The sequence below is a fragment of the Macaca mulatta genome, chromosome 11 (genome assembly GCF_049350105.2).
Source record: "Macaca mulatta isolate MMU2019108-1 chromosome 11, T2T-MMU8v2.0, whole genome shotgun sequence".
NCBI lineage: Eukaryota > Metazoa > Chordata > Mammalia > Primates > Cercopithecidae > Macaca > Macaca mulatta.
In genome coordinates, this window is record NC_133416.1 from 82,557,863 (window position 1) to 82,577,705 (window position 19,843).

The 19,843-nt window shown below is 35.5% G+C and overlaps 1 protein-coding gene across 1 annotated transcript in view; it reads left to right on the forward strand.

The window, feature by feature from the left end:
- The first annotated feature begins 1,330 nt into the window (after positions 1-1,330).
- The window catches only part of GLIPR1L2 (GLIPR1 like 2), a 43,008-nt gene continuing 24,495 nt past the window's right edge, over positions 1,331-19,843 (forward strand). The window contains exon 1 of the mRNA XM_015152277.3: positions 1,331-1,564. Within this exon, the coding sequence (XP_015007763.2) occupies positions 1,331-1,564 (234 nt within the window). The remainder of the gene's footprint in view (positions 1,565-19,843) is intronic.

Genomic DNA, 19,843 nt, shown 5'->3' on the forward strand with positions numbered 1-19,843 from the left:
ATGATGCAATAGAATTTTGGCTTTGTATTTATCACATGTTATAAATACTACCTGATTGCTAATTCACTAAACTGTAAGCTGCTTAAAAGCTGAATCTGTGTCTTGTCTACTAATCTTTTTCCATCACTTAATACACTGCAAAATAGTAAGTATTCAAGGGCATGAATGAAACCATCTTACATAGGTCCACTGTTTTTCAATTGTGTGCATCACAATTTTTGAAAGCATTTTTCTTTTTATAAATGTTTGGCTAACCTGTTACAATGTTTAGTAGTAAAATTTTCTCTTAATGTCAATTTTCCATATCTGCTTAATGCATTAAGCACAATATGTAATATGCAAACGTGTATTCCAAAACAAATATGTGCTTTTTTTCCACGCTTAGAATTTAAAGTCTTCAAAGCAAGTTGGTTTTGTTATGTTTTGTTTTTGAGGAAAATGTTTGGAGGTAAATAGATCAGGCCAAAATCAGCTAGATATCAGCCAATTTTGTCTGGAAAAAAAAGAGAAGAGTTTTTTCTTACTGTGAATGCCACAATTACTGAAAAAGATGAATCTTGATATTCCAGGCTGTCTGAATTGTGCTGATGAGAGAAGAAGTAGAAATGTTTTAACCTTTGGAGAGTTTGGTGATCCCTACTCTCCCTTCACTCCCATTTATTTTGTGGTTTCCCACAAAGGTTCATTTAAAAACTGAAAAAAATCTCATCGATTAAGTTGGCCTTAAGAACTTCTTTGGCCTTAAGAACTAGCAACATTTCTTTATTCCATTCTGTCCCTGAGGAAAATAAAGGGCTGGCCCTGCATCAAATTTCCAACTCAATAGGTAATGCAGAAAAAAAATTAATTGAATTTGTATCTGTATCGCAGAAAAATCATTTCACCTGGCACAATTAGACAGTTCCTCAGACCCGTTACTCAGTAATTGGCATTTACCATACAAACTGATGACTCATGAATGACGACATATCATTCGGTGTTAGAAATCAATTAGGGATAACATTTCACTACATTGGTTTAGTGAAAAGCGCTTACTCACGTAGCGCAAGCTTTCTTTAGTTCTTCAGACATCTATTGCCAGCCTTCTTCACTCTGCAGGTCTAGTTTTCCCCTCCTCTCCCCTTCCCCTTCCCACTCTCCCCTCCTCAGTATCCTCTCCCTCCTCTCTCCTCCCTCCTCTTTTCTCCCTCCTCCCTCCTTTGTTTTTCCTCCTCCCCGCTCCCTTTCTCCCTCCGGGAGGCGGGACAAGGCTCGCCTGCGTCCCCCGTAGATTGGCAGGTCACTGGGACGGCCAGCGCGTGCGCACTGGCCTGTCCGCGGCCGGTGGACCATGGAGGCCCCAAGGTCCTTCGCCCGGGAGTGGAGCGCACAATCCCTCCCCCTGGCAGTAGGGGGCGTTTTGAAGCTGCGGCTCTGTGAGCTGTGGCTACTGCTACTAGGTTCTAGTTTGAACGCGACATTTTTGCCACACGAAGAGGACGTAGACTTTATCAACGAGTACGTGAACCTCCACAATGAGCTGCGGGGCGACGTCATTCCCCGAGGGTCTAACTTGCGCTTCATGGTGAGGCCGGAAGGCGGTTTCCCGAACCTTCCACGACCGTTGCCACAACGCCTCCCTCGGCCTCGGGAAGTTGGGGCCACTGCTCTGAGGCCGAAGGATCGCGGAGAACCGCACTTTTAGCTTGGATTTTAAAGTACACGTGAAGTTTATACAGAGAAAAACTGCGGACACTCAAACACATACTTATTACCATAATATTGCACAGGGCCAGGACTAGGGTGATAGAGGCACTGGCCTGCAGTGCAGATTTTAAGGGGGCGCCAATGCAAGAAAATGATATTTTAATGCAACGGGTTTTTAAAAATTAAAAATCAGTGCAAAAATATCAATATCAGTGATAAAGAAATGTTAAAAAATTTAACAAAGACAGGAACCTTGGGTCTGGATAAGGGAAAAGCAAGTGCGACACTCTCAGGGTGGTGCAAATCAAGAAGAGAACCTATTTGTTTTTGTTTTTGTTTTTTTTTTGAGACGGAGTCTCGCTCTGTCGCCCAGGCTGGAGTGCAGTGGCCGGATCTCAGCTCACTGCAAGCTCCGCCTCCCGGGTTTACGCCATTCTCCTGCCTCAGCCTCCCGAGTAGCTGGGACTACAGGCGCCCGCCACCTCGCCCGGCTAGTTTTTTGTATTTTTTTTAGTAGAGACGGGGTTTCACCGTGTTAGCCAGGATGGTCTCGATCTCCTGACCTCGTGATCCACCCGTCTCGGCCTCCCAAAGTGCTGGGATTACAGGCTTGAGCCACCGCGCCCGGCCGAGAACCTATTTGTATTTGAAATTTTTAGCTTTTTCCATCACAGATGTCACATTAGCTTTGCCTTTTAAAAATATTTTTTATCTTGATTATTGGTTTTTATTTTATTTTTATTTTTGGTGCCCATTCCAAATTTGGCTCCTAAGGAAGTCTCTCAGTTTCCTCACCCTAGTCTTGACCCTGATTTTGCCTTACCTTACAATGCTGTTCTTGCTTTCCCGCTCTTTTACACCCTATAGTCATTTAACAGTTCATCAACTATTCCCTGGTTGCTATGGAGTTTTCATGACTGTCATTAAAATGACTGAAAATCCAGCAAGTATTACTGTCCTCTTAGGGAATTAGAAGCTTCAAGTTTATGTTATAAATTATATAGCAAGGACTACTTTCCTAGACATGTCTTTTCTTCCTTCAGCATTAGTTCTTAGCACAAATTTCAGAAATGGGATAAATAAATTAAGGGTACGATATTTTTTATTTATTTAACACACAGCAATTGCTATGCTAACGGGCTGTGCCAAATTTAGCATATACCAGCTGTGTGTAAATGTTCTGTTTTCACCACATCCTTACTGACTTGGACATGTTCAATTATTTGCTAGATGATAAATTATAAAAATGGTAATTTGTTTTAATGTTAATTTTAAGATACTATTTTGATAGGACATACTTTAGTTCTTTCTCGTTCATTTCCTTTACCTTTCATATTGTCATCATTTCTGTGTCAGATTATATGCTTTCTTGTAGAAATATGCTAGCACTTGGTTCTATCTGCGGAAGACACTTTTTTCTAAGCCAATTCTTTATCTTTTGAATTCAATTATAGAGTTTGGGGATATTTGGGAGTTTCAGCTAATTTTCTATTTTTTTGTGACTAATTCTGTTTCTTCCCAATTTGAAGATTACCCTTAATCCTGAAAATTAATAAACACATAATACTTTCTAATACAACTTTTCATAGGTTTTCTATCTCATCTCTAAAAATTATATAATATTTCAAACATAAGGTATATAAAATAATATACCTGTATACCCACAATCAATATTTTTAAATATGGACATTTTTAAAGGAATAGTATTTGATGTATAGGTTAAAGTCCCACCCTAAATGTTTACCCTTTTCTTCTTTCTTAAAGTTAATGTATATTTTTCCCATGTATTTTATTAAGACATAAATATTAACTGTAAATAGTATAGTCTATCGTAATAATATGGCCTATTTAAAACGTTTCTTTAGCATATTTGGACATCTTTTTTTAAAATTATTTTATTGGTTATTTTTAGTATTTTAATATATGTATTTATAAATTCCAAAAGTTAGTATCTGTAAACTCCACCCAAATATTAATAAGATCTTAGAACACAAATTCTGAATACTTTCCATCCTTATTCATGCTATTGTCATGTAGTACTTTTGTTCTACCTTGCTTTTAAATACCAAAATAATTGTTGTTTTTAAAAAATTGTATTACAATATACAGGACATAACATTTACCATTTTAACCATTTTTAAGTGTATAGTTCAGTGGCATTAAGTACATTCGCATTGTTGTGCGCCTGTTACCACCACCCATCTCCAAAATTTTTTCATCTTCCTGAACTGAGACACCATACCCATCAAATAATTACTTTATTCTCATTTCCCCTCCTCCCAGGCCTCTATCACCATTCTACTTTCTATCCCTATTAATTTTACTTCTTAAGGTACCAAATATAAGTGGAATTGTACAATATGTGTCTTTGTTACTAGCTTATTTCATTTGGTAAAATGTCTATAAAGTTCACCCATGTTGTAGCATGTGTCAGGATTTCCTGTCTTTTTACAGCTGAATAATATTCTACTGTGTGTATATACCATATTTTGTTTATCAATTCACCTGTCAGTGGATATTTAGATTGCTTCCCTTATTTGGCTATTGTGAATAATACTGCTATAGACATGGGTGTACATTTATCTGCTACAGTTCCTGCTTTTGCTGTTTCTGGGTATATACCCAGAACTGGAATTGCTGTATCATATGATAATTCTATGTTCAATTTTTCAAAGAACCGCCATTCTCTTTTCCATAGTGGCTGCACCATTTTACATTCCCACGAAGAATGTTCAATGGTTCAATTTCTCCACATCCTTGATAACACTTGTTATTTTCTGTTTTATTTTTCTTACTCCTCTTTTTTTCCTAATGATAACCATCTAGCAGGTATGAAGTGATACCTCACTGTATTTTTTATCTGCATTTCCCTAATGATTACTGATATTGAGTGTCTTTTTATTTGCTCCTTGACCAAGTTTTTCTCTTCCTTGAAAAGCTATTCAAGTCCTTTGCACACTTTTTGGCCAACTTTTTATATTTTTTTGTTGTCGAGTTATAGGAATTTTCATAGATTCTGGTTATTAATCTTTTTCAGATATATGATTTGAAAGTATTTTCTCCCATTTTGTAAGTTGCCTTTTCACTGTATCAATAATATCCTTTGATGAACAAAAGTTTTTAACGTCAATGAAGTATAATTTATCATTTTTTTGTTGTTATTGTGTGTATTTTTTGTATCATATCCAAGAAATCATTGCCAAATTCAGTGTCATGAAGCTTTTCCCCTGTGCTTTTTAAAGGTTTTATAGTTTTAGGTCTTTGAGTTAAGTTTTGTATATTGTATAAGGTAAGGGTCCAGTTTATTCTTTTGCATGTGGATATCCATTTTTCCTAACTTCATTTGCTGGAAAGATTATTATTTTCCCCATAAAATGGTCTTGCCACCCTTGTTAAAAATCATTTGACCATATATACTGGTGTTTATTGTGGGGCCCTCTATTCGTTTCTATTAGTCTAATATGTCTGTATGCTATTAATAGTTCCACAACAATTACTGTAGAATACTGGTAAGTTTTGAAATTAGGAAGTGTGCATTCTCCAACTTTTTTCATCTTCTTCAAGATTATTTTGGCCATTCAGGGTCCTTTCAGATTTTTTATGAATTTTGGGATGTATTTTTGTATTTTTGCAAAAAAAAATACATTATTGGGATTTTGATATGGGTTTCATTGATTTGTAACATTTTGGATAGAATGGCTGTCTTAACAATATAAAGTATTCCAGTACATTAACACAGGATGTCTTTTCACTTTCTAGTATCCACCTTAATTTCTTTCAGTAGTATTTTGTTGTTTTTAGCATATATGTTTTTCCCTCTTTGGCTAAGTTTATTCTTAAATATTTTATTCTTTCTAATGCTATTGTGATGGAGTGGTTTACCTAATTCCCTTTCATATTGTTTGTTATTAACGTATTGAAAAGCAACTAATTTTTGTATGTTGATTTTGTAACCTGCTACTTTTCTGAATTTATTTATTGGTTCTATTTTGTGTGTGGAATCTTTAGGGTTGTCTACGTATAAGATGATGGTGTGGTTATTTTTCTTCGCTTTGTTAATGTATTCTATCACAATGGTTAATTTTTATATGTCAAACCATTCCTGCACCAAGGAGTAAATTCCACTGGGTTATCATGTATAATTCTTTCAATGTGCTGTTAAATTCAGCTCTTTTTAATGTGCTGTTAAATTCAGCTTTTTGTTTTTGTTGAAGATTTTTATATTAATATTCATAAAAGATATTGGCCTATAGTTTTCTTATGGTATCTTTTTCTGGCTTTCGTATCAGGGTGATGCTGGCTTCATAGAATGAGTTAATAAATGTTCCCCCCTCTTCATTTTTGGGGAAGAGTTTGAGAATTGATGTTAATTCTTTAAATATATGCCTTGAACTCCTATTAGAATTCACCAATGACTCCATCTGGTTCTGGGCTTTTCTTTGTTGGGAGATTTGTATTACTGATTTTTATTATTATTTTATAAATGTATTATTATTTTAATAATTTTATTGTTTTTATTCAATCTTTTTACTAGCTATAGGTCTGTTTAGATTTTCTGTTTCTTCGTTACTACCTTTTGGTAGGTTGTATGTTTCCAAGAATAAGTCTTCTGTCTTTATTTCTTACTCAGTCTTGCTAAACGTGTATCATTTTTGCTGATCTTTTTGAAGAACCAGCTCATAGTTCTGCTGATTTTCTCTGTTGTTTTTCTGTTCTCTATTTTATTTATCTCTGCTTCAATCTTTATTATTTCCTTCCTCTAGTAACTTTGGGTTTCATTCAATTTTCCTCTTCTACTTACCTATGGTGTACAGTTAGGCTGTCGATTTGGAGTCTTTCATCTTTTTTAAAAAATGTAAGCTCTTACACTCTTACATTTTCCTCTTAGTGCTCTTTTTTGTACATTCCATATGTTTGAATAGTTGTGTTTTCATTTTCATTTTTCCCAAGGTATTTTCTTTTGTGATTTATTTATTTATTTTTTTTGAGACGGAGTCTGGCTCTGTTGCCCAGGCTGGAGTGCAGTGGCGCCATCTCAGCTCACTGCAAGCCCCGCCTCCAGGGTTCACGCCATTCTCCTGCCTCAGCCTCCTGAGTAGTTCGGAGTACAGGCGCCTGCCACCTCGCCTGGCTAATTTTTTTTGTATTTTTAGTAGAGACGGGGTTTCACCGTGTTAGCTAGGATGGTCTCGATCTCCTGACCTCGTGATCCGCCCGTCTCGGCCTCCCAAAGTGCTGGGATTACAGGCTTGAGCCACCGCGCCCGGCCGTGTGATTTATTTTTTGAGTCATTGCTTAAGAATGTGTTGCTTAGCATTATTATTTCTTTTTTTTTTTTTAATTTTTTTTTGAGACAGGATCTCATTCTGCTGCCCAGGCTGGAGTGCAGTGGTGTGATCTCAGCTCACTGCAGCCTTTACCCCTGGGGCTCAAGTGATCCTCCCATCTCAACCACCTAAGTAGCTGGGACTACAGGTGCTCACCACCATGCCCAGCTGATTTTTGTATTTTTTGTAGAGGCAGGGTTTTGCCATGTTGCCCAGGCTCGCACCTGGCCCGTTATAATTATTTATCCTAGCTAACCATTACTTCTTGTATTGCATTACCACTTTCTGGAATCAGTTTCCTTGTGCCTAAAATACATCTTTTAATAGCTCATTCAGCAAGGGAATGTGAATAGTAAACTTAATATTTCTATATGTAAAATAATCTTTACTTCACACTCTTGAATGATATTGTTCTCTGTCAGCGCTATCTTCTGTCTCCCACTGTTGCTTTTGAGGTTTCTTTTGTTAGCTGAACTCAGAAGTTCCCACAGTATGGTTCCTATACCAGCAACAACAGAATCAGAATCACCTGTGAACTTGTTAGAAATTAAAGTTCTTAGGACCTATCCCAGACTTACTGAATCAGAAATCCTGGTTTTGAAACCCAGTAATCTGTATTTTAATAAGTCCTCCAGATGATTCTGAAGTGTACTAAAGTTTGAGATCCACTAGTCTTTTGCTCTTTTAAAGATGATTTATCTTTTCTCTCCAGCTACTTTAAATATTTTATATTTGCTGTTCTGTAGTTTTACCCCATACTGGTACTAAGCATGCATTTATTTTTATTTATTTTGTTCAGAACTTTTCTTCTTGAATCTCTGTATCCATGTCCATTGTTAAGACTAAAATTCTTGCCGGGCGCGGTGGCTCAAGCCTGTAATCCCAGCACTTTGGGAGGCCGAGACGGGCGGATCACGAGGCCAGGAGATCGAGAGACGATCCCGGCTAACACGGTGAAACCCCGTCTCTACTAAAAAATACAAAAAAAACTAGCCGGGCGAGGTGGCGGGCGCCTGTAGTCCCAGCTACTCGGGAGGCTGAGGCAGGAGAACGGCGTAAACCCGGGAGGCGGAGCTTGCAGTGAGCTGAGATCCGGCCACTGCACTCCAGCCTGGGTGACAGAGCAACACTCCGTCTCAAAAAAAAAAAAAAAAAAAAAAAAAAAAAAAAAAAAAGACTAAAATTCTTCAGCATTATTTCATAGAACGTTGCCCCTTCCCCATGCTCTCTAGTCTCCCTGTCTTGAACTCCTATTAGTTGTATATCTGACTTTTTCATCCTTTTCTCCACAGCTCTCCATTTTCTCTCTATAGTCCATCTTTTTTTCTGTTTTCCTTCCGAGTCATTGCTTTAGAACTACTGTTCAGTCACCAGTTTTCTCTTCGGATTTGTGTGATATATTTAACTGGCCAATTGATTTTTTAAAATTTCTAGACTATTTTATAAAATTTGCTCATATTCCCCCACTGTTCTGTTTTCTCTTGTGATTTTGGTTTTTACACTCACTTATTTAATCATTTTAAACATAAATTATTTTATATTTTCATAAAATATTTTTAGTGTTTTATTATTTTAGTTTCTTTGGGTGCCATTTCTCTTATTTTAGCTATGAGCCTCTGTCATGTTTATAATTTTCTATCCTATGCTTTTTCAGCAGAGATTATGTGTGTGTGAGAAAGAGTTCCATGTTGTCCAAATAGTGGAAAAATAAATATTGCTACAGACTAGTTTTTATTAGCTTTTGCCTTACTCCCCTGTTACAGTTTTATATTTATAATTGTTTTTATATTTATAATGTGTTAAGTTTTGATGTTTATAATTTGTTTGGGTATTGTCAGCATATATAGGCAATTTAAGTATAGTGTCCACCTGTATGCATAGTATAGATCTAGAACTGATTTCTCACATAACATGACTTTTTTCCATCTGACTTTCTGTCACTTCCTCAGACTTCTGGGAAGGATTTGCTGGTCTGCTTCATTTAGGAAGAAGTCGGCATCCTAATTTTTCCACAAATACTTCAGTCCCAGAACTTGTCTTAGGTGGCTTTATGGCTACATTTTCTCTTCCTACATTGGTGGCATTTATATCTGATCTGATGTTTCCTTTCCTTAGATTAGGCACATGAGTTTACCACTTTGACTTTTAACTTTTCTCTTCATTTCTGGCACCTGAGTATTACCTTTCTTTCCTTTGAGCTCAGCTGTGGATTTAAAAAAAAAAAAGGCCGGGCACGTTGACTCGTGCCTGTAATCCCAGCACTTCGGGAGGCCAAGGCGGGCGGATCACTTGAGGTCAGGAGTTCTGACCAGCCTGGCCAATATGGTGAAACCCTGTCCCTACTAAAAATACAAAAATTGCCAAGCGTTGTGGCACGCGCCTGTAATCTCAGCTACTTGGAAGGCTGAGGCAGAAGAATCGCTTGAACCCGGGAGGCGGAGGTTGCAGTGAGCTGAGATCACACCACTGTACTACAGCCTGGGCAACAGTGAGACTCCGTCTCAAAAAAAAAAAAAAAAAAAAAAAAAAAAAAAAAAAGCCTTTATCATACAAGGATTGAACTATATGAATTGCTCTTCAACCATTTTTGACCTAGAAAACACAAGCAATTTCATAGGATTCAAACTAAACATTTTATTCACCATTTTTATAGGTTTGTAATATTAGAAGATTGTGCCTTAGCTTCGTCCTCTTTTTGCTTTAACTTTCTTACATTCTTGGATGCTAGAAGCACAGAATCCCTCCCTTCTTTTTCTGGGCTGTTCTGGGGCTGAGTGATTCCTAATTCTAACCTGACATTGTAGTACTAGGAGAAGGCTCAAGACTTAGACTCCCCTCATGTACCAGATAATGGGCTGTAGTTTTATATGTAATATCAATTTTTAATTTAATATTACAAATAAATCTTCCTCCTTTTTTTAAAAAAGAAAAAACAGTACAGTCAATGTTAACATTTTTTAACAGCCACTTCAGTCATGTTCCCTTTCTCCATCCCCAGAGACAGTGACCTTTATGAGTTTGATATGAGTCATTCTAATACATTTTTTAAGGTTTCAAATATATATGTGATGATCTAGACCAAAAACATAATGTTTGGAGGTTTCTGTCTTATATTTCTATAAGTGGCATTATGTAGAATTTATCATGTTACTTGGTTTTTCATTCAAAATTATACATTTGAGATTTATTCATAGATACAAATCTAGTTAATTCAGTTTTATGTGCTATGATATTCATCCCTTAAATATACTACATTTTTTACCTGTTTATTGATGGACATTTAGATTGTTTTAAAAATAAATAAATAAGCATAGCCAGGATATTTTGAAAAATGAGGGTTATTGAACATATTAGATTTTATAGCATATGATAAAGCCTCAATAAGTAAAATAATATAGTACTAGTATGTTAAAAGATATACCATTGGAAAGATGTAGAGTTCAGAAATAACCCAAATATGTAAGGGAATTTAGTATATGACAAAAGTAACATCTCAAATCTGTGAGGTATCGATAGACTTTTAAATTGGTGTTGATAGATCTGGGTAGTCATTTGAAAAAGGTAATTTGCTTCATCCGTACATCTATATAAACTCCAGCTAAGTCAACAATTCCCCACAGACAAGACAATAAAAGTATTGTTGAACTTTGGAATTTTACTTGCCTGATAGGTAAGATATGATCTCTGATTTTTATGTCTCTTATTATAAGCAAAGCTATGCATCCTTTCATGTGAATAAGGATCTGTTAGTATCCTTTAATGATTTTTTTTTAATCAGTTTTTTTTACTTTTTTTTTCCCATTATTTATTTGGGAAATGAGCCATTCATCTGTGATATGAGTTGTAATTATTTTCCCAGTTTGTCAGGTTTTTTTTAATCTACTTATGTATTTTTTGCTATTCAGACTTTTTAACATTTTTGTGTAGCTGACTAATCAGTTTTTAAAAATTGCTTCTGGATTTTGTGTCAAAGTCAAAGACCATGCCTACTCCATGTACTACTGGTGTGCAAGCAAAATGATACAGTCCTTGTAGAGAAGAATCTGACAATACCTACTACATTACAGATGTATTTACTCTTTGGCTCTTTGATGCCATTTCTGGTATCCATCCTAAGGACCTACCACACAAGAAGGAAATGGTATCCCTATACGGTTATTCATTGTACCATCATTTAATATTAACAAATTATTGCAAAAATACTCTAATTTCCAGCCCTGAGGGTTAACTAAAGTAAATGTGGTTCATCCACATAAAAGAATACCATACACCTGTGGGGAAAAAAAAGAATGAGAAAGCTTTTTTTTTTGGAGAGAGTCTCGCTCTCTCGCCCAGGCTGGAGTGCAGTGGCGCCATCTCAGCTCGCTGCAACCTTCGCCTCCTGGGTTCATGCCATTCTCCTGCCTCAGCCTCCGGAGTAGCTGGGACTACAGGCGCCCGCCACCACGCCCAGCTAATTTTTTTTGTATTTTTTTAGTAGAGATGGGGTTTCACTGTGTTAGCCAGGATGGTCTCAATCTCCTGACCTCGTGATCCGCCCGCGTCAGCCTCCCAAAGTGCTGGGATTACAGGCGTGAGCCACCACGCCCGACAGAGAACATTCTTTACACTAACAAGACAATATCTCATGGATCTTGGAAAAGCAAGGTATATTATGATACGTTTTATATAAGAAAATTAAAAATAATGTATATTTGAATGAAAAATAATGGACAGATCCACAGGAATTAATTAGTTACATATAGAAGCCCTAGGGGAAATAGGATGGTGGAGAGCAAGACAACATGACTTCTCAATGATTTTATGTGGTTTTGTTTTTATAAAGTATTAGATATCTGTTCAAAAAATAATTTATTTTTAAAACAAAATGTTCGTTAATGCATGTTGATAATTTTACTGGAGATAATAAGTAAGTGATAAAGCATTCATGAAACAAAAAATATATACAGCAAAAAAAATGTAATTGCAACTAAAAAAATTTAAAACACGATCCTCAGTAAAATAACGTATTTTATGTATTAGGGCTAGCATTCCTGAAGTCTGATCTTTGTGTATGATGGGATGAAATGGGCAAACGAAACATCAAAATGGAAGTGAGCATAATTATATATATATATATGTGTGTATATATATGTCTTTTTGTTATTTAATAATCATATGTAATTTTAAATATGATAATTGAAGTTAAAGGTAGTTAAGATAATCATAAAGATTATCATAATGATTTGATGTTGGTGGCTAGCAGATGGCAAAAGTTAGTTGAACTTCCAGGTTTGCAAAAGAGAAGTGAGCAATAAAAAGAAACTTTATCAAGCCCGCAATATAAAGAGAGAAAAATAGGAAATGACTTTTAAAGACTGTAAACATAAAATAATATTTTAAAATAAACTAAATATAAGTTATGATAAATGAGTGAATTTAATTTCCTTATCAATAATTTGCAAAAATATATACCTGAAGCAATTGAAAATAAAAAGATGAATAAAAATATATTATGAAACTTCCAATTTAAAAAAGAGAAACAATATTATAAAATAATATAGAAATGAAGACTAAAGATAAAAAGAAATACTACGTATTGGGGAAAAAAAAGGTATAATCCATGAAGATAAAATAAAGGCCTTTGCACTGGCCAAAATAGAAAATATATCAAGTAAAATTTCCTAAAAATACAAAGAATATTTTTTAAAACAAGATAATTATAGGATATTTTCTATACTTCTTTTAAAATCTTATAAAATGGATTTGAAAAGTAAGTTATATATAACAATGAATAAAATTGGACAAAATCAATAATTGTATATCCTGTCAATAAGGGATTCTAATATCCATGAAAAACATCTTTGTTTTATGCTCATAAGGAAAAGCTTAAGTAGAAATTTTACAGGCCAAATTTCTGACTAAAATTTAATAAAACTAGAAAGAACAAAAAGTGTTGGTTGATAGAATCTTAACTACTTAGGACTTGAGGAACATTCTTCAAATTATCTTCAGATCAAGAACAAAAAACAAAATTTCCCCAAAATATGGGCACAATATCAAAACACATGACATAAATAAAGGAAAAGGCAATTTACTGTGAATGTCATTTTACATAAACTGACTGACAATAAGTGAACTAAAAAATTCAAAGAAAAGAAACAAAGACTGAGAGAATAGCTGTATAGGTAAAAGTAATGAAAAATAATTTTTTCTAGTAAAACAGCATTCTTATTTGCAAGAACTAGAAAAAAAATAGACACATTCCTGATAAGTCTCAGGGGATAAAAAGAAAACAAATTATTTTAGTAGTGAGAAAAAGAATTATAACCACAGATAGAGATGAGATTACAAGAAGTGTAAGACAATACTATGTCCAACCATGTTAATAATATTAGGTATCCAGATGAAATCAAGTGTTTTTCTAGCAAAATGTAAGTTGCAAAGTAAATCCAGAAAGAGAAAACCCTAACAGCAGTGCTTTAGAAGACAGTAGCAAGATGTTGAAGATTTATTCTTTAAATAGGCCTCAATCCTAGGTAACAATAAAGTTAATTCTGAATAATCTTCAAAGAACAGATATTTCCAGTGATATTAATGTGTTTCTGTGTGTTTAAAAAATGGAAGATTCAATTCATTTTAGAAGTCTAGAATAACTTAAATCTCCAAATGTGATAAACATAACAAGGAGAAAAAGGGAAAAAATGTAGGCCTATTTCATTTATCAATATATATTGGAAAGTAAATAGAATAATAATATTCTCTAGTCTCTTAATAGTGTTTTCCTTTACTCTTCCTTAGTCACATTGTGACTAAGTAACAACTCGTTACTTAAATTTGTTCAATTTCCAAAATCAGTGTTATGTGTATTTTGACGAAGACTCTGAGCCTTCTTCTTGAATAGAGATTGACCTTGGGCCCTGTCCTAAAGCTTACGTTGCCTGGTTTTATCACAAATCACAGCTAGCCCAGTTTAGACAGCATCTGTTGCCCTTGATGTCTAATCAGTCTGGCCTGCCTTCAGCAAGAATCTTTGTAGTCAGTTTAGCAAGAATCCCCCTACCCTTGATGTCTCCTTTTAGTAATTTTCCATGCACTGACCTCCTCACTCTGTTCCATGGGTATAAAATCCCCACTTATCCCTGCTGTATTTGGAATTGAGCCCATTCTCTCTTCTCTAACATGATAGTCTTACCACTTACCACAAAAGCCCTAAATAAAGTCCTCCTCTGTGTTAACAAGTGTCATGAACAATTTTTCCTTTAACAGTTATGGTACTGCTGTGACTCCGATAGTAGCAGATTCATCATTGGATCTCCAAACCTCTCACCCAGGACCCCAAGTGCACACCTTTGAAGACTTTGTCTTCACTCCTGAATGATTAGGGATCCATTGGTGAGTCTGACTCATGAGCCACTGCTTCAGATGACAGTCTGCTGAAGCATGGTGAGGATAGATTTTTGATTTTTAAGCTTCTGTATACTCTCTCAAGCTGAATTTGAGTTTTAGGCTTCTTTGTCTGAGAGGCCCCTTCTAGGCTTAAAATTTATTTCCTATTCTTTCTTTCAAGTGGGGATTCACTTCTCAATCCTGGACTGAAAGTCTTTCTTCCTGACTCTTTGTTTTGTGGGGAGATTCATTTCCTGAGTCCTAGGCTGGACATTTGTCTTGGCTTCTTATGAGGTCTCCTTGTGGTCCCCATTTGATTCTGCTGCTTTCCTGGGAGCTTCTCAGTTTACTAACCCCTGTCCCGTTTTTGAACCCCTGGTAACTCTATACTCCACCAACTCTGTCTACTTCCTTTTTTGTTGGTGTGAATTTAACTAAGGATAATTTGGAACTTCAGTGGCTTCTTTGGGAAACTTCAAATCTCTGCAAACTAGCTCCTCTAAGACCCCTCCCTTCCCATCATCTCTGCTCCTCCTTCCTCCTTGTACCACCTTTGATCTTCCCTTCAGTTCCCTTGATATGTCCACCTTCAACCCCCTACCTCCTTCATCCTTCTATTCACACCAGCCTCTACAGTCACTAGAACTTTAGATCCCCTGCCCCCATTAGAGGCTTTCAAGAAACTCAGGAACCCTCAGAAGCAACTACCTGAGACTAAAAAGGAAAAATAAATGGGAAACAGACTAAAAAGGAAAAATAAATGGGAAACAAATATTTCAAATAAATTGGAAATATTTGATCCACCCAGACAGGCTTTGGAAACATCTAAACAACTATTTGATGTTCCCACAGTCTTTCACCTAAAAAGTAGTTCACAGTCTCCATGAGATTGCATATCAAGACAAAGAAAGCCTTAAAGACTTTTCCACAAATAATGGTAAAAAGCATTAGCCCTCATATTGAGCAGATCACCTTAACTTGTTACCTCTGTCAAAAACATAATTCCAAGTATTTTATGTAAATCAGTGAGTTTTCTACTATTGTGTTTCAGTTGACTTGTGGCTAAAATTTTAGAATGAACCTATAAGATCTCTATATATGTCTCTCTGTGTGTATATACGTATGTATGTTATGTATATGTGATACTTTCTTACCTTGAGAGCATATTACAAATTTAATTTATAAAATCTCTTAAAGGAGTTCTATTAAAATTGCCTTAGAGCTAAATAAGGCTTATATAAATTAAACATTCCTCAGACTCTCAGAAAAATACAAACTAATCCACATTCTTTTCAGATTCACTTGACTTGGGTGAATCTTTGCCAGATAAGACTAATTTAGTAATGTTGGTTTAATAAAACACAGCTGTGTCTTCTGAGTTATCAGAATTAATTATCATACAAGCATATCTTTTTATTCTACTTGGGTTTACTAAGTCAAATAAACTTGTGATAGCTATAAGATATTTAAGATGATAAAAATTATAAATTCAGCCTAAGAACACATGTACAAATAAAGATGCAGTAAAAATGAATTTCTTGATATCTATTACTTCATATGTATCAAATGAAGCAATAAAACAACAATTGTGCATTTAACCCTTTTTAGTATTTTTGCTGTTGTCATTCTTTTATGTTTACGTAATATGTATGCGCCATAAGAATAGTTAATAAGGAAATAACCTGAGATGCTAGGTAGCTTTGTTTAGTGTTATGTCTTACTAAAAAATAGTTTCCAAAATCTTTTTCGTAACTGATAAAGTTATGTTAGATTAAATTCATAGATACTCACTGATAATTTCTAAGTGAGATAAACTGCTGAAACATTCATTTTTAAGCATAAGTTTAAGCTTGCACACTTTTTAGTTTTTAATACTATGAAGTAGCAAATACCTATAAAAGCTGGTGAGATGGTATATTCATAAAATTTGCTAATCTACTATAGAATGCTGGTATATGACAAATAATTCACAGTTATTTACTTTCTAGTTTTTCTCTGTGAAATCAAGGGTACTAATGTATAGAAACACTTTGTATGAAAAGTTTACAAGGAATGTAGGATGTGTTTTTGTCAAGAGAAGGAGAAAGTAATTTTGTCTTAAAATAAAATGACTGGTCAGGATGAGAAAGAAGAAAATTTAGAACAATATATGTGGCAGACTGCCACAGTTACTACTTGAGACCATCACTACAACAGTTACTACTGCTACTACTTGAGACCGTCATTACAAGACTGAACAAAGGAGGACAAATGCAGAAACGAAAACTTAAAAGAAACTGTTTTAAAGGAAGGGTAACATGAGGAGGAAGAAGAGGTCTCCCTGCCTCTAGTGAGCAAGGGCAGCCACCCTGAGCTTCCACAGCCCTTCATATTTGTTGCGTGAAATGAGCAGGGAGGAGGAGGTAACAATTGGCCAGCTGCATAATTGATCACAGATTCATATTATTATTAATAGGCTTCAGATGTAACTAATCACAAAAAACACTTGTGCCTGGGTCATGACTGCCCTCAGCATTCCTTCTGGGCAGCAGATGCAGTTTGTCAGTTTGCCAACAACCCACTTTCATGAGAACAGTTTGCAGTTTACTCATATAGCCTCCAGTGGTATACTGAGTTGATCATGACCCTCACTCTTTCGGCCTTCAACAAATATAGAAATATGGATATAGAAAGTTTGAAAAGGCGGCCGGGCGCGGTGGCTCAAGCCTGTAATCCCAGCACTTTGGGAGGCCAAGACGGGCGGATCACGAGGTCAGGAGATCGAGACCATCCTGGCTAACACGGTGAAACCCCGTCTCTACTAAAAGAAATACAAAAAACTAGCCGGGCGAGGTGGCGGGCGCCTGTGGTCCCAGCTACTCGGGAGGCTGAGGCAGGAGAATGGCGTGAACCCAGGAGGCGGAGCTTGCAGTGAGCTGAGATCCGGCCACTGCACTCCAGCCTGGGCGACAGAGCGAGACTCCGTCTCAAAAAAAAAAAAAACCAAAAAAACAAAGAAAGTTTGAAAAGGCTTGTGAAAAGAAAATTTTATGTTGCATGGTCAAAGCTGGCTAAGACCAGATGGTTGTATTTATAATGGCTTTTTAGAAAACCTTCAATGACATTTAAAATTAAAAGTACAGGGATGTAAAACTAGAATTTGATTTTTTCTCTGTAAAAATGACAACATTTACTTGGGTTACTGGTCCGCTCTTAATAAGAAATTGCCAAAAGTTGTGGGGATTTTTTGCTTTTCAAGTAATCAACTTAGAATAAAAAGATTGTATATCTTAACATGATTTCCTGTGCTTCATATAAACTTGATTATTTTCCTGATTATTTAAGAAAACCACGTATTCTCACTTTTAAAAGAGCTAAGGTCTTTAAAAAAAAATTATGTTACCCCCATAGTTACTTTTAAAATCTTTTGTCATATTGGTTAAATAGATTGCTTAAGTATTGTTTCATAGCTGTCTAAGATCTTATTTAGTCAAGTGTTCAAACCTTTTGAGATTTTTTATGACATTGCTTTTCCAAGATCAAATTCTAAATGAAATCTTAATTTTGAGCTGAACTTGAAATTTCCCAGAACCCTAGACTATCTCAAAGAATTTTTTCCTTTACTTTTTTTTTTTAAAGTTAAAACTAATTAGATTTATTTAATAGGTTAAATTGCATGAAATGCGTTGTCAAATAAGAAGAGAGGTGTTGGGCATGGTGGCTCACACCTGTAATACCAACACTTTGGGAGGCTGAGGTGGGAGGATCACTTGAGTCCAGGAGTTTGTGACCAGCTTTGGCAATATGGTAAGACCCTGTCTCTACAAAAAAATAAAAGAATTAGCTGGGTGCGGTGGTGCACACCTGTAATCCCAGCTACTATGGAGGCTAACAAAGGAGGATCAGTTGAGCCCAGGAGTTTGAGACTGCAGTGAACCACAATCACACCACTGCATTCTAGCCTGGGCAACAGAGCAAGTCCCTATCTCAAAAAGAAAGAGAAAGAGAGACAGATACAAATACAAGAGGGGCCTAACAAAGACTCTCTACTTAACCAAACTTTAGTCAGACTTTCCTGAGCCCTCTCTGACTAGACCTGGGATTTAGGCCCTGTCCTATGGCCTGCATCACCCAGTTTTCACGAAAGTCCCACCTTGCCCAGTTTAAGGAAAGTCTCCCACCCTCGATACCTGATTACTCTGAATATCTGATCAAAATCTTCATCCCCCAACCTTGAGATCTACCTGGCCTGACCTGGCTACACTGACCTGTCTTCAGCAAGAATCCTTTAGATCAGTGTAGCAAGAATCCCGTCAAACTTGATGTCTCCTCAATAATTTTTTATTCATTGACCCCCCCATCCTCCTCCATGGCTATAAATCCCCACTTATCCTTCCTGTGTTTGGAGTTGAGCCTCAGGTGTCTCCCCTGTTGCAAGTCTTCCAAAGCCTTCATTACTGTGTTAACAAGTGTCATGAATATTTTTTACTTCAATAATGAATTTTTTCATATGCAACTTTATATCCTTCAGCTTATTGAGATATTCCCATGTATTGCATGGATGAATAAATAAATTAATGTGTAAAAGCACAAAGCAAAAATTAAAAGAGAGAATAGAATGCAAAGTTCCTAAATCTTACAAATGGTGTGGAACTAAAAACCAAAATAAAAGGGAGAAAATTAAGAAATAATAGAAGCAGATTTTCTAGAATGGAAGAAAGACATAAGTTTTTAGATTAAGATAAATGTCAGGGAAAATTGTGAAATACAATATTGTGTGCACTGTTTATCTTACACATAGCAATTATGTTTTCTATAATTGTCTTTGAGCTAGGCAATTTACAATTTTTAAATTGTAGAAAAGTGATTGTAATGTAACTAATTTTGCTCATAGAAATGCAAATTTATTGTGTCTGATGAAATGTAATTGACGATTGCCCTGTGGATAAGACCCAGTTTTTATATTTATTTGTGAATGGATTTCAGCACTTCTATACAGCCTATAATCTTGAGAATTCTTTGGATTCTTAATCCAAAGATAGTATCTTAGTAGTTCCCTCATTAATTAATCACGTAAAATCATTGACACATGTATGAGAGTTATGATTATACCTTCCTTTTAAAATTATTTTTTAATGGAGTCCACCAAATGCTAAGCCCAATTAATGAGAAAAGGCCCATAGTTAGACATATTCTAGGGAAATATATTGAAATAAAATCTTAAAATCTTCCTGTTACCTATAAGAGAGTACAAATTAGAATGTGGATTCAGCTTTTCTAGCTAAACAAAGACTAATGGCTTACAAAAAATTTTTGCCCTCTCAAAGCACATTTATCAACCTTATCTTGACATATTTCATTAAATATCTCATTAACTGCTTCTTGAAACTTTAGCCTCTCTTTTCAATTAGGATTTTTATTCATAGTTGAATAAAAGAATCTGGAGCTATTACAAGTTATTTGCACATAGCTGTGAGAAGTAA